This window comes from Phyllobates terribilis, unplaced genomic scaffold (assembly GCF_046119375.1).
Source record: "Phyllobates terribilis strain yellow unplaced genomic scaffold, ASM4611937v1 Scaffold_5__5_contigs__length_657084704, whole genome shotgun sequence".
NCBI lineage: Eukaryota > Metazoa > Chordata > Amphibia > Anura > Dendrobatidae > Phyllobates > Phyllobates terribilis.
The window spans coordinates 463,407,984-463,421,948 of NW_027362765.1; the positions used below are offsets into that span (position 1 = coordinate 463,407,984).

At 46.2% G+C, this 13,965-nt stretch overlaps 1 protein-coding gene across 2 annotated transcripts in view; it reads left to right on the plus strand.

Annotated features, from left to right (window-relative positions):
- The first annotated feature begins 2,317 nt into the window (after positions 1-2,317).
- JMJD1C (jumonji domain containing 1C) overlaps positions 2,318-13,965 on the plus strand; it is a 244,772-nt gene continuing 233,124 nt past the window's right edge. Inside the window, exon 1 of one of the 2 annotated variants that reach the window (XM_073685401.1) lies at positions 2,318-2,837. In XM_073685401.1, coding sequence (XP_073541502.1) covers positions 2,667-2,837 — 171 coding nt within the window. In that variant the 5' untranslated portion in view covers positions 2,318-2,666. The remainder of the gene's footprint in view (positions 2,838-13,965) is intronic. The other variant, XM_073685402.1, reaches the window with a different exon arrangement.

Sequence of the window (13,965 nt, forward strand, 5' to 3'; positions counted from 1 at the left end):
ATGTATTTTTTTTTTTCAAAAACAAGTCCAGTAATACCTTTACATTGCCAGTCCATCCCTCCATTACTGAGAAATCAGCGGTTGAATTGATATGCAAATTACTATGGAAGATCTGAAGCCACTGTCACTCCAGCTCTATTTTCCACCCAGTACAGTCTCCTCCTGCTTGGAGATGGCACTTCAAAGCATCATCAGACTCAGTCCGCACCACACATGACTGAGCTCACAAGTGCAGTCTCTTCAGCTGACAAGCCCTGTGATATACTTTCTAATGATCAGCACATCGCAGGGCTTGTCAGCAGAACAGATGGCACTTCAAAGCAGCATCTAAGCAGGGAGGTAAGTGAAATCTGATCTGAGCATGCGTGCTCAGACTGATGTAACTCACCGAGATGTAGCCCCGCCCCCACCAGTTACGTGCCCTGCTGTGTTCATCCAATTCCGGTCCCCAGATCGGAAGTAGTAGAGGGAGAATCAAAACAGAAGGATATATGACCGACAGAGAGATAAGCTTACAGGAGCAGGGCAGGTAATAACAGTGTGTTAGGAAGAGTTAGGACTAATGTGAGGGGATTAGTAATGGAAAATCTCTTTAATAATGTCCCCTGAGTCCCCCATGTACAGCTCCCCCATACACAGTATGATAGGCACACAGCTCCCCTATACATAGTATAATGCCCCACAGCTCCCCTATACATAGTATGACGGGCCCACAGCTCCTCTATACATAGTATGATGGGCCCACAGCTCCCCTATACATAGTATGAGGGGTCACAGCTCCCCTATACATAGTATGATGGGCCCACAGCTCCCCTATACACAGTATAATGGGCCCACAGCTCCCCAATACATAGTATGATGCGCCTACAGCTCCCCTATACATAGTATGATGGGCCCACAGCTCCCCTATATGCAGTATGATGGGCCCACAGCTCCCCTATACATAGTATGATGGGCCCACAGCTCCCCTATACATAGTATGACGGGCCCACAGCTCCCCTATACACAGTATGATGGGCCCATAGCTTCCCTATACATCGTATGATGGGCCCACAGCTCCCCTATACACAGTATGATGGGCCCACAGTTCCCCTATACATAGTATGATGGGCCCACAGCTCCCCTATACATAGTATGATGGGCCCACAGCTCCCCTATACATAGTATGATGTCCTCACTGCTCCCCCAAAACAGAGAATAATGGCCTTCACAGTAATTCTCACACTATATGATGGCCCCGAACTGTATAATGGCCCTCACACAGTATGATGGCCCCCTCTGTAGTCCCCGCACTTTATGATGGCCCTCAAAGTAGTCCTCACACTTTAGGATGGCTCTCATATTAGGCCTCGCTTTCAGGGCTCTCACATTGGTTCCCATACTGTATGATGACCCCCCACTTAATCTCCCACGCTGTATAATTGCCCCACACTTTTTGAGAGCCCCCAGAGGAGTCCCTAATATGTACGAGAGTCCCCCTCAATGTATGATGGACCTACAGTCACACAAAAAGTTTTAAAATAAAAAATGTCATATACTCCCTAATCCAGGATCCTGGCGAGCCAACGGGGCAAACCTACGCGTTGATGCCCCAGCACTACCGCTCTCAGCCATGGCTGGATGAGGCAATGACGGAGAGGTGGGCGCACTCACCGGACGCCAGAGTCCTTTGCTCCTGGTATTTTCTAGTTTTGTGTATTTTGCCCCTTTTTTCGTTTGATCCCAATTCATTATCCTATTCTTCTTTTTTTCTGCTTTCTGGGTGAAGTTTAGTGAATCTGGATGTTTTCTACTGATTCTTTATCTGCAACTATTTTTCTAAAAAAAACCACAAACATTTGTCGCACCCCCGCTCCAGTCCCCCTCCCATTGGTGTGTTTCTCAGTTTGCCATTTTTATTGGTGCAATTTTTGCCATAATTTGCAAAGCGAGGAACTTTTTTTGCTAAAGAGTTGCAAAAAGAGGTAAAGAATGAAAAAAAAGACCTTTCTTGACTCTATGTATACTTTGATGCCAAAACCAGCAACGAATAACACATGACATAAGAGGAAAGTGCCCTAACCCCCCACAAATGGTGAATTGGGGGAATAACTACTTTTGGGCAGACCCTTCAGTCTGTCAGCTCTTCTCCCACAGCCTGTGGCACCAGCAGCGGTCTCCTGATGACAGGCAGCAGCGCCAGTGCCGGGCTGCACCCGCTGCCTTCACCTCTCTCAGGGTAACTGAGGTCTTTCAAGGGAAAGTAATTAATATTTCCCACATCTGCCTCCCGCTCTCCGGCAGCCATTGGCCGCTGTGATAATACAGCCTATGATTGGGTGCGGGCTGACGTGACACAGACGTGACTGTACGGGGCTCCGGGCACTGGGGACCGGGGAGAATTTCGGGGTACTCTTTTGAAAGCCCTAGTGAAGTCTGGCGGAAGGACACAGTCTGCGCCGTGAGTCTCGTACATCTGACACGGGCGGAGCGGTACCAGTGTGTGTAAGAGCAGCCGGCGCTCAGTGTCAGGCTGCCTCGGGCTGTGAGGGGGACACGGCAGCGGCGGCTGGAGCCGGCACAGAGTTTACCGTCCTGTCTCCACCGAGCCGGGGCGTCACTATGCGTGGCCGCCGCTTATAAGTCTCACTGGATCCTCCGCTCTATTCTTCCCGGGACTGGAGGCCATGGCGCTGGGAGCGCGGCCGGAGCTGGTTGGGAAGCGATTCGTGTGTGTGGTCCGAGGAGGAAAGGAGCCGCCGGAGCTCGGGGAGATCGGGCAGATCGGCCGATGGGGTTGGCGCGCCGGAGTCATACGAGCCGTGTCTCACCGGGACAACAGCAACCCCGAACTATCGGTAAGAGACGCGGCGTGTGTAGGGGCATCCTGTCCGGGGGCTGCGGGCACTGCTTCTCTGGGGGCCCCGGCAGGACCTCTGGGGGCCACACAGGAGTTTACTTGTGCATGAAGTTGTCAGTGTCGGCGCAGGCTGCCGGGGGCACTGCCACATGGCTCCATCACATCTGACGGCTCCGCGCTTACTTGTCACTTACTACAACTGTTGCTCCCATTACTTCTTACACGGGTCCCCGTCTACATTCATGACTGACTGGCCCTTTAATAGGGTCACATTACACATGGCATTTCTTCCAATGTCTGTGGTCATGATACTGGCATTACAGGGACCCCTGTACTGTATGGTGGGCACAGGGGCTTTATTCTGCTACTGTAGGGGGCTTCCCACTGTGGGAATGTAGAAGAGACCAAAATGGCAACTGGGGGCCAAACTGAGGTGTGATGGCAGCATTACCCCCTCCACGTGTTTAGGACACTATGGGGCTTTGGGGGTATGTCCTGATGGCTTGTTGGGGGAACTGCTGTGTGTTAGGGGTACATTCTGATGACTTGTTGGGAGTAGTCCTGATGGCTGGTCGGGGGCCCCCTGTGTGTTGGGGGCATGTCCTGATGGCTGGTGGGGGGCCCCCTGTGTGTTGGGGGTACGTCCTGATGACTGGTCGGGGGGCCCCCTGTGTGCTGGGTGGCTCCTAACCCTATATACAGGCTCTGGTGTACAGTTCTGCAGATGTGCAGGGTCTCGCTCTTGGACTGTAGTTGGGGTCTTGCTGATCCTTCCCGTGTTCTTGGGTCACATCTTGGGCAGCTGGTTTCTCGCATTGTTTACGTCCCTGGTCCCGTGTTTTCTTTCCTGTCTAGTAAAACGTGTGTCACAGCCTGTGGATCTGAGCTGCTGCTCGCACACACTGGGAGTTTATGGAGCAGAGACTGGAAAGTGTGAAGGGATCCATCCGTGTGGGGGATCTGGGGGTATTGCTGATCTGTTCGGAGCTTATGGAGCAAATACTGGAGGAGCTGGAGAATATAAACACTTGTGAGGTCGTTGTAGGGTGGGCCGGGGTGCTGGTAGATCTGTTATGGCGGTCAGAGGTCACGGCGGTGTGTAATGGGGCTTTGGACAATAAAAATATTAGGGTTTTCAATGTGAGGGATATTCGATGCTTGTAGATCTGTTTTGGGGTTCTGCTAGAGTTTGTGAGCATATACTAGGGGTGTAGGGCATAATATTGGTGTTTGCAGTATATTGGAGTAATTGGAGTATGGGGTGCTTGCAGATGTGTTTTGGGGGGTTGTTAAAGATTATGGCAGCCTATACTAGGGCTGTAGGATGTAATATTTTGTCCTGCAGTATACGGGGGATTTGTTTTGTCAGCTAGCATGTACCGGGGTGCTGGACATTAATAGTATTGGTGTTTGCAGTATATGGGGGACCTGCGATGTGTGCAGATATGTTTTGGGGTGCTGGAAGAGCTTATGAGATGGTCAGTCCCGTGATTATTGGTCACAAGTAATGTTGGGGTTTTCAGTATATAGCGATCTATGTTTTGTGGTGCAGCTAGAGCTGATAGAATTTATAGAAGCATATACTGGGGTTTTAGGACATATTGGTGTGTGCGGTGTATGTGGGGGATCTGCGATACATGTAGATGTGTTTTGGGGTGCTGCTGGAGTTTATGTAACCTCATATTAGGGGTGGAGGACACTATTTGAGTTTGCAGTATCATTGCCTTTAGATCTGTGATTTGGGGTGCAGCTAGAGCTTATAGATGCATACGTAGGATATTGTTAATATTGGGGTGTGCATAGCATACGGATTTGGAAATAATGTAGTCCTGTAATGGTCCTCACACAATGTATTCTTGGGGTGCTGGCAGAATATATGGCTTTCTGGATGGTGAAATTCTTGCGTTCTATGCTGAATACCCTTGTGATTTAGGGGTCAATCACTAGTGAAATCTTTTGAGTTTTGCACGTTAGGAGAATATTTGGGGGGGTTGCTGGGTCCACTTGGAGGTTCTAGGGTTGTATCTTGGAGTCTGATTCTTTTAGGGGAGCAGCTCTCCAGGGATCTAGAGCGATGGTCTTGTCCAATCTCCCCTTGTTTGCTGTGTACTTGACATTACAGATTTTCATTTCCTATTGCCCTCCCCCCACACTTTCCCTTTGTGTAACAGTATAGGAAATTTCCTGCCTAGGTTTCATTGTGGGAATGATGGGGTTAAGTGTCAGTATGTTTGATCATAAAGCAGCCTCCTTTTCAATTCCAGAAGGGCCATGAGTAGTCCTGGTGGTGATATATTACCCCCCACTTAATAGAAACAATCTGAGAAGGGGATGCCTGGCTACAGATGTGCCTCCAGTCTCAGGCTTGTGGCGTGCAGCCCTCCCCCCATCCATTTTCATGTGATTTACTGTAGTTTCTGCTTGTCCAGTGCTTTACATCTCCATCTCTCAAGGGGGGTCTTACAGCCCTAGAAAAGCTCGTAGGAAGGGATGGAGTGGAAAAGAGGGAAAAAAGTGTGCTCTCCAGGCAGTGGCTGTGCCTGTTCCCCTGTAGCTGGGGCCGCTGCGGACTGTTATTATAAGGGGTGTAGGAATGTAGGAACCGCGCTGCTCTACACCGTACAGGGATCATTTCCCCCTTTTTCTGCACTGGCTCTGTCATTTGCCTGGTTGGGACAAGGCCTCATATCATAGAGCCAAGACATCGCTCCCTTCCCCCAGCATTTGTTAAGGTTCATTGAGGTCAGCAGACTTCCTTCATATTGTGTAGTATTGTGCTCGCCGGGATACAGGATCAAGGCATCCCTAGGAAATATTGTTATATGGGAAAAGGGCTTAACTCCTTCTCTACTGACATGGCCGTACATGTATAGAGGTCATACGGTTATTAGTCTTTAAGGCAAACCTTATTTTTCTGCAAAAATAATATCCATCTATGTATAAATGCTGCCTTCAATGTAAAATGTAAAGAGGTTTTATATGGTGGGAGTATGTCCACAAATAGCGTCTTGGTCTGTGCCTGGTATCACGGCTCATTGCTGAATAGTCTGAGCTGCTATGTCTGACACAGACCATGGGCAGCAGTGGCGCTGTTCATAATACTCCATTGTATATACGTTAGTTTCTAAGACCCATGTTTAGTAAGGCTTTTCTTTTTTTTTTGCGGTAAAAAATAGTGTATTAGGAAAACAAATGTATAACGCCATATACCGCCCTGTGGGTTGGTATCGTATCCCACTCTATAGCAGTATGGTGGGATACGTTGCAGCTTTCATCTGAGATATATGTTGGGAGGTCTTCCTGATTTGTCTTCAACATAGGCTGGAAATCTGATGTGAACAGAGCCTTATTGGAAGTTTGTAAGTACAGTGACAACCTGTATAGACTCCAAGAAATTGCCCCCCCCTTTTTTTTTTCTTCCCCTTTAGCGATACCCCAGGAGGATCACGTATTACCGTACTACAACATGGATCTGATGCATGTTCAGTACAAGCGCCCTTTATATGACTTGTACATGGGCTGCATGCATTGTGCTTTTTCCCAGTCCTGTTCTTTTTTTCATTTCCTTTCCTCTATTTTATGTGATTTCTATCATACTCGCGTACGTAGCACAGGATTTGGGTGCATTCGCTGGCAAATGAGGGGTCTGGCCCTTTTCCACTGGTCGTCTTTTGTTTTCCCTGCTGCTCTTCTGCATCTTCTCTGTCGTCATTCAGTCCCTGCCAGCAGCTCTTCTCCGTCTTGGTATGGAGAGAGGCCAAACAGCTGGAAGGAAATTCTGTACAGCTGGCATCTCCGAGCCGTGCGCACCCATCCTCCTCAGAGCTGGAGGCGATTGCCAAATTTAATGTCTCAACTTCAGATTGTGTGTAGTAGTAAATTACTGGATGACCTCTCCTGTCTTTGTGCCTCCATAAACAGCCCTGATTCCTTCTGTCTAAACCGGTAGAAAACTAGTTCACAAATTTCATTTTTTTTCTTCCTTTGCTGGTTTTAAATACTGGTGTGTGTTTTTTTTTTTTCTAGTTTTCTTGTAATGTGCCGTCCATTTGTAACTCGTATATGCATTTATATTGAAGATATTTCTAAAGTTGGCATACAACATACAGATATAGCAAACCCGAGTCAGTCATTTTGCTATGACCTGGACTGATTGGTGAAGCTCCTGCCACAACTGAACTTGTGTTCTTTAGCACCCCGTATATTAAATTGATTGCTGTTGTTGCAGCATTTGTTTTTGTGCTCGCGATTAATAATTGTATATAAGAATAATTTGTGGCTTTGAACATGGCTACCTTCTTGAATATCGTACATTGGCAGTTACCATGGTGATGTTAGCGGCTGTAGTTTGGCCCTTATGCCTTACACTTACGTGCTCAGACAGTAAATTAGCCAGGATATGACTGTATCTGGGGTTCGTGCCTGTTGTAGTGGAACGGTGCAGAGGTGCCATTGTTCTCTGTAATCACTGGATAGAATATGCTGTGTATGTCGGAGGCGCTGCACAGCTGCTGAAAGGACGTCTGTAATAGAGTTCTGTTTTCTCAAATTTTCATTCTTTCTTTTTGATAAAGTATGGAATTTAAACTGCAGTCTAGCCCTGGATCCCCATAAAATATAAGTTGCATGCATCATTATATGCACAGAGACTGCTCCAGGGGTGGGGTATGCCGACCCTTGCGTGCCTGAGTCACAGTAGGCCCTGGCTTTTGCTCAGTACTGATGATGGCCATCTATGCAGCACCAAGCTTTCCAATGATGGTGGCTCATGACTGTTGCTGAGCCTGGGATCCTGGGTACAAATCCCACATAGGACAACATCTGCAATGAGTTTGTATGATCTCCCCGTGTTTGCGGGGGTTTCCTCCCACACTTCAAAGACGTGCTCATAGGGAATTTACATTATGAGCCACAATGGGGACAGTGATGACGGTGTCTGTAAAGCGCTGTGGAATATGATGGTGCTATATAAGTAAAGCATAATAATAATGGTGAATGATTATGTACCATGGAAACTAACGCTATAGAATCAGCCTGTCCTTTGAGGAACTTGTCTTGCATGAGACCAGTGGCTGGAGACAATGGAAGTGGCTCCATGCTATCGCTTGGTCCCAGCTGTATATACCTTTTGTGATGGGTGTGTACTGTTATAATGCAATGAAAGAAAGGGACTAATAGTATGCCTAATGGGACCCATAGGCTATGTGCCCACGATAAGGAAATGCTCTGGATTTTTTCCTGAGCGTTTCTGCATCTCCCTAGCAGAAAAAACACATGCGGATTGTACATGTGTTTTTCCTGCCAGGTACATGCGGATGTGAAGCGTTCTTCACATGCATTTCCGCATGCGGGTTGTCAAGCTCTTTCCAAGCGATTTTTAGCATCACTTGGAAAGTGCTTGTCAACTTGGTCACATTATATAAATCCATGCAACCGGCATGAATTTATATAGTGTGACCGAAAGAATGGTAAAAAATAAATATATACTTACCTTCTGATGGCCCCCGGTGTGCTTGTCTCTGCTTGCTGGCAGCTCGCGGTAGATTTAAGGACCTGCCGACGTCAGCGGTCCCGTGACCCGTCACATGACTAAATGACGTCAGCGCCGGTCCTTTTAGTCTACCGCAAGCTGCCGGCAAGCCAAGACAAGGACACCGGGGTCCATCAGAAGGTAAGTATAATGTATATATTTTTATTTTATTCTTTTTTTTTACAGGTTCTATGGTACCCGGGTCTGGAGGAGTCTCTCCTCTTTGAAACGCATGGATTCCACATGCAGTGATGAGGATTCCATGCGTTCCAATGCAAGTCAATGGTGGCGAAAACGCAGCGCTTCCGCAAAATAATTGGGTAGGGCATTTCTGCAGCGGAATTGCCGCTGCGAAAACGCTTAAACGCATTGTGGGCACACAGCCATAGTGTGCACTAGTGGTGCTGGCTGTGCAAGAGTTTGATATCCACAGTGTATTGGTATATAGGTGGGTTATGCACTGGGTTCTTATTTTCTGGAAGGATAGAAGTCTTTCTGCTGGGACTCCTGCCATGTTTGCATTAAGTAACTGCATATATTAAAAATAATAACCGTTCTGGAGCTCCATTGTGGCTGTTCTGCCTAGAAATTCATGTAATAAATTGACACCTGGTGTTGCCAAAAGGGTGTTTCCTTACAGAGTCTGAAACTTGCAACCACTGATTGGACAATGTCAGACTGTTTAGGCCCCCCCTCAACTGATAACACCCAGCTGTCAATTTATTCATACATTTCTAGGAGGCATAACAGAGGAACAGCACAATGCAGCCTTGTATGAGAGCATGCTCCACAATTATATTATTTACTCAGACGGACATGCCCGGAGAGGTGACAGGGCCTCTTTCAAGTGATCTAATGAGTAAGTGTGGAATTGGTAGAAGTTAGAGACCCTGCCGCTGTACAATAGGCCCCTTGCAGGTCTTCCTGGCTCCGGTCCTCGCTGCCTTCCTGTCACTTTGCACTGCTCCCTGGAGAGGCTGTCAGTGACAGATGCAGCTGCACAGAGCACTGTAGAGATGGGGGGGCAGACTGCTGTCAGGGATGCATTTCCCTGCCTTCATGGCAGACAGGAATAACTCTAGGGATGAGGAAACAGGCACGCTTTGGTGATTGCATCAGGGCCAGCTATATATTCTGCTAGTATCTTGGTTGTTGGATGTGATACATGACCCTGATGTTCAGTGTGTAGTCGGAGCCCTTGCTTTGTTCCTTAGCTACAAAGACTTTGTGGTTAGTCCTATGCTGATGTTTGTATGTGTGTATATAAATTTTACTGCTCAAAAAAATAAAGGGAGCACTCAAATAACCCATCCTAGATCTGAATGAATGAAATATTCTCATTGAATACTTTGTTCTGTACAAAGTTGAATGTGCTGACAAAAAAAATCACACACAAATCATCAATGGAAATCAAATTTATTAACCAATGGAGGCCTGGATTTGGAGTCACCCCCAAAATTAAAGTGGAAAAACACACTACAGGCTGATCCAACTTTGATGTAATGTCCGTAAAACAAGTCAAAATGAGGCTCAGTATTGTGTGTGGCCTCCACGTGCCTGTATGACCTCCCTACAATGCCTGGGCATGCTCCTGATGAGGTTGCGGATGGTCTCCTGTGGGATCTCCTCCCAGACCTGGACTAAAGCATCCGCCAACTCCTGGACAGTCTGTGGTGCAACGTGACGTTGGTGGATGGAGTGAGACATGATGTCCCAGATTTGCTCAATTGGATTCAGGTCTGGGGAACGGGCGGGCCAGTCCATAGCTTCAATGCCTTCATCTTGCAGGAACTGCTGACACACTCCAGCCACATGAGGTCTGGCATTGTCCTGCATTAGGAGGAACCCAGGGCCAACCGCACCAGCATATGGTCTCACAAGGGGTCTGAGGATCTTATCTCGGTACCTAATGGCAGTTAGGCTACCTCTGGCGATCACATGGAGGGCTGTGCGGCCCTCCAAAGAAATGCCACCCCACACCATTACTGACCCACTGCCAAACTGGTCATGCTGAAGGATGTTGCAGGCAGCAGATCGCTCACCTCGGCTTCTCCAGACTCTGTCACGTCTGTCACATGTGCTCAGTGTGAACCTGCTTTCATCTGTGAAGAGCACAGGGCGCCAGTGGCGACTTTGCCAATCCTGGCGTTCTGTTGCAAATGCCAAGCATCTTGCACGGTGTTGGGCTGTGAGCACAATCCCCATCTGTGGATGTCCGGCCCTCATACCACCCTCATGGAGTCGGTTTCTAACCGTTTGTGTAGACACATGCACATTTGTGGCCTGCTGGAGGTCATTTTGCAGGGCTCTGGCAGTGTTCCTCCTTGCACAAAGGCAGAGGTAGCGGTCCTGCTGCTGGGTTGTTGCCTTCCTACGGCTCCCTCCACGTCTCCTGGTGTACTTGCCTGTCTCCTGGTAGCGCCTCCAGCCTCTGGACACTACGCTGACAGACACAGCAAACCTTCTTGCCTCAGCTCGCATTGATGTGCCATCCTGGATGAGCTGCACTACCTGAGCAACTTCTGTGGGTTGTAGAGTCCGTCTCATGCTACCACGAGTGTGAAAGCACAACCAACATTCAAAAGTGACCAGAACATCAGCCAGAAAGCATTGGTAATGTCATGTGGTCTGTGGTCCCCACCTGCAGAACCACTCCTTTATTGAGGGGGTCTTGATATTTTCCAATAATTTCCATCTATTGTCTATTCCGTTTGCACAACAGCATGTGAAATTGATTGTCAGTCAGTGTTACTTCCTAAGTGGACAGTTTTATTTCACAGAAGTTTGATTTACCTGGAGTTATAGTCTGTTGTTTAAGTGTTCCCTTAATTTTTTGAACAGTCTGTGTGTGTGTGTATATATATGTGTGTGTGTGTGTGTGTGTGTATATATATATATATATATATATATATATATATATATATATAATATAATATAATATAATATAATATTCACATTGTATAAATTAGGTACAGCAGTCAGACGTTTTTTGTAGTTGATGATGAGGGTTGTGCACATGTCAGGAGAAATTTTGGTCCATTCCTCTTTGCAGATCATCTCAAAATCATTGAGATTTTATGGCTGTCGCTTGGCAACTTGGAGCTTCAACTCCCTCCATAAGTTTTCTATGGGATTAAGGTCTGGAGACTAGCTAGACCGCTCCATGACCTTAATGTGCTTCTTTTTGAGCCACTCGTTGGCTGTATGTTTTGGGTCATTGTCTTGCTGCAAGACCCAGCCACGACCTATCTTCAATGCTGTTACTGAGGGAAGGAGGTTGTTGACCAAAATCTCGTGATACATGACTCCCTTCAGTATGGCGCAGTCGTCATGTCCCCTTTGCAGAAAAGCACCCCAAAGTATAATTTTCCTCCACCAGGCTTCATGGTTGGGATGATGTTCTTAGGGTTGTACTGATCCTTCTTCTTCCTCCAAACATGTTGAGTTGAGTTAATGCCAAAGAGCTAAATTTTTGTCTCATCTGACCACAGCGCTTTCTCCCAGTAGCTCACAGAATCATCCAGGTGTTCATTGGCAAACTTCAGACGGGCCTGCACATGTGCCTTCTTGAGCATGGGGACCTTGCGGTCACTGCAGGATTTTAAACCTTTAAGGCGTAATGTGTTACCAATGGGTTTTCTTGGTGACTGTGGTCCCAGCTGCCTTGAGATCATTAACAAGGATTCCTCATGAGGTGAGACTTTGCATGGTGCCCCAGATCGATGTCGATTGACAGTCCTTTTGTATTTCTTCCATTTTCTTACTATTGCACCAACAGTTGTCTCCTTCTCACCCAGCGTCTTGTGTATGGTTTTGTAGCCCATTCCAGCTTTGTGCAGGTCTATGATCTTGTCCCTGACATCCTTAGAAAGCTCTTTGGTCTTGCCCATGTTGTAGAGGTTAGGGTCTTACTGATTAATTGAGTCAGTGGACAGGAGTCTTTTATACAGGTGACTATAAAAGACAGCTGTCTTTAATGCAGGTAAGGAGTTGGTTAGGAGCGTCTGACTGACTGGTTTGTAGGAGCCAGAACTCATAATGGTTTGTAGGGGATCAAATACTTATTTCTCACTGCAAAATGCAAATAAATAGATCTAATTTATACAATGTGATTTTCTTGATTCTTTTTTGTTTAGTCGATGTTAAAATTAATCTACCCTTAAAATTATAGACTGTTCATGTCTTTGACAGTGGGCAAACTTACAAAAACAGCAAGGGATCAAATACTTATTTCCTCCAATATATATTATATTATATTGCGATTGTCACCTGAAATACAGATCATCCATTTCCATCCCCTTTTGTTATGTGATGGGCATGTTTAGTCTTTTTATGGCTTTGTTTCTCAGCTGTGGGCTTTACGTTGCTATGTGGATGGTTCCCCAACAAACCTATTAGTTATATGTTCTTTGGCTGGTACGCTGTGTGTTATACCGGCCAAGGAGAGGCCTCTCATTTAAATAAATGAAGTAATTCCCTGATATATAAAAATAATTGTTCCCGGTATCAGCAGGAGCCATCTGAAAATAGAATAGTGCTGCAAGGGGAAATTCTCTTTCCTTCAGCCTCCCTGCCAGCAACCACAGGCTGATTTTAAAGAGACATGTGTAAAATCCCCATATTACTTGGAGTATTGAGCCTTTCTGCTACCCCTATTTGTTTCGCTGCAGTAAGCTCCAATGTTTTTCAGGCTGTGAGGTGGTGACATGACGCGCTCGGTCTACAATGTTTCCAGAAGAGCACTTGGGGTATATTAATTGGATTTCTTGTGCGAGTGGAAAATCTTGCAGCGCTTTACAGTACCAGCATTGTACAAAAAAATCTCATCCACGTGCTGGGGAGGAAAACTGCAGCCAATATTGGCCTGCTGGTCAATTTATACTGCTTATTTTCACTGCAAGAATTATCCTTAGTGCGGAGTGTTACAGAAAGCGATGTTTGGTTATAGACGGACCGTTAAAGAATGAACATTGTTGTATCAACCAGAAAACTTTGTTTTAGTCTTTTCCAGTGTGCCTTCTGTAAAATGATCTCTACTTGTTAAGTTCCATCAAATTAATGTTCATTTATTGTTGAAAGCCGCCATACTGGCCACGTGACTTACAGGGGAACTGTGACCAGTTTTTTTTTTCTCATTTTATTCCTGCTCACCGAAGCATTTTATGTTCATTTTTTTTTTTAAATTTTCCATATTGTTGCCTTTTTATTTAGTACTATTTATACTCCTCCAGGATTCTCTTGTACTTGGGATGCGTTGCATAATTACCCTGTGAGCAGCTTCCCCTTGTAGAGACCATAAAAAATATCATTAAATAAAAAGGCCCATATCTCTAGAATTGTATGAGGGATTTATAAAACAGAACGCCAAAGAGACAGAATAATCCGGGAAGCAGCGGGAATAAAATAAGAGGAAAAACTGGCTTTGTTTGACCTGGTGACGGGTCGTTTTTACATTTATAAGAATTTTATCACTTCTTAAAAACAAAACAAAAACCCTATAAATTATAATGAACTGAATTTCATGTGGATGGATGTCCTGTAATTGTCCTCTTCAGGACGTCTTCACTTTCTGGTGGATTCAAAAGCCATCCTGCTT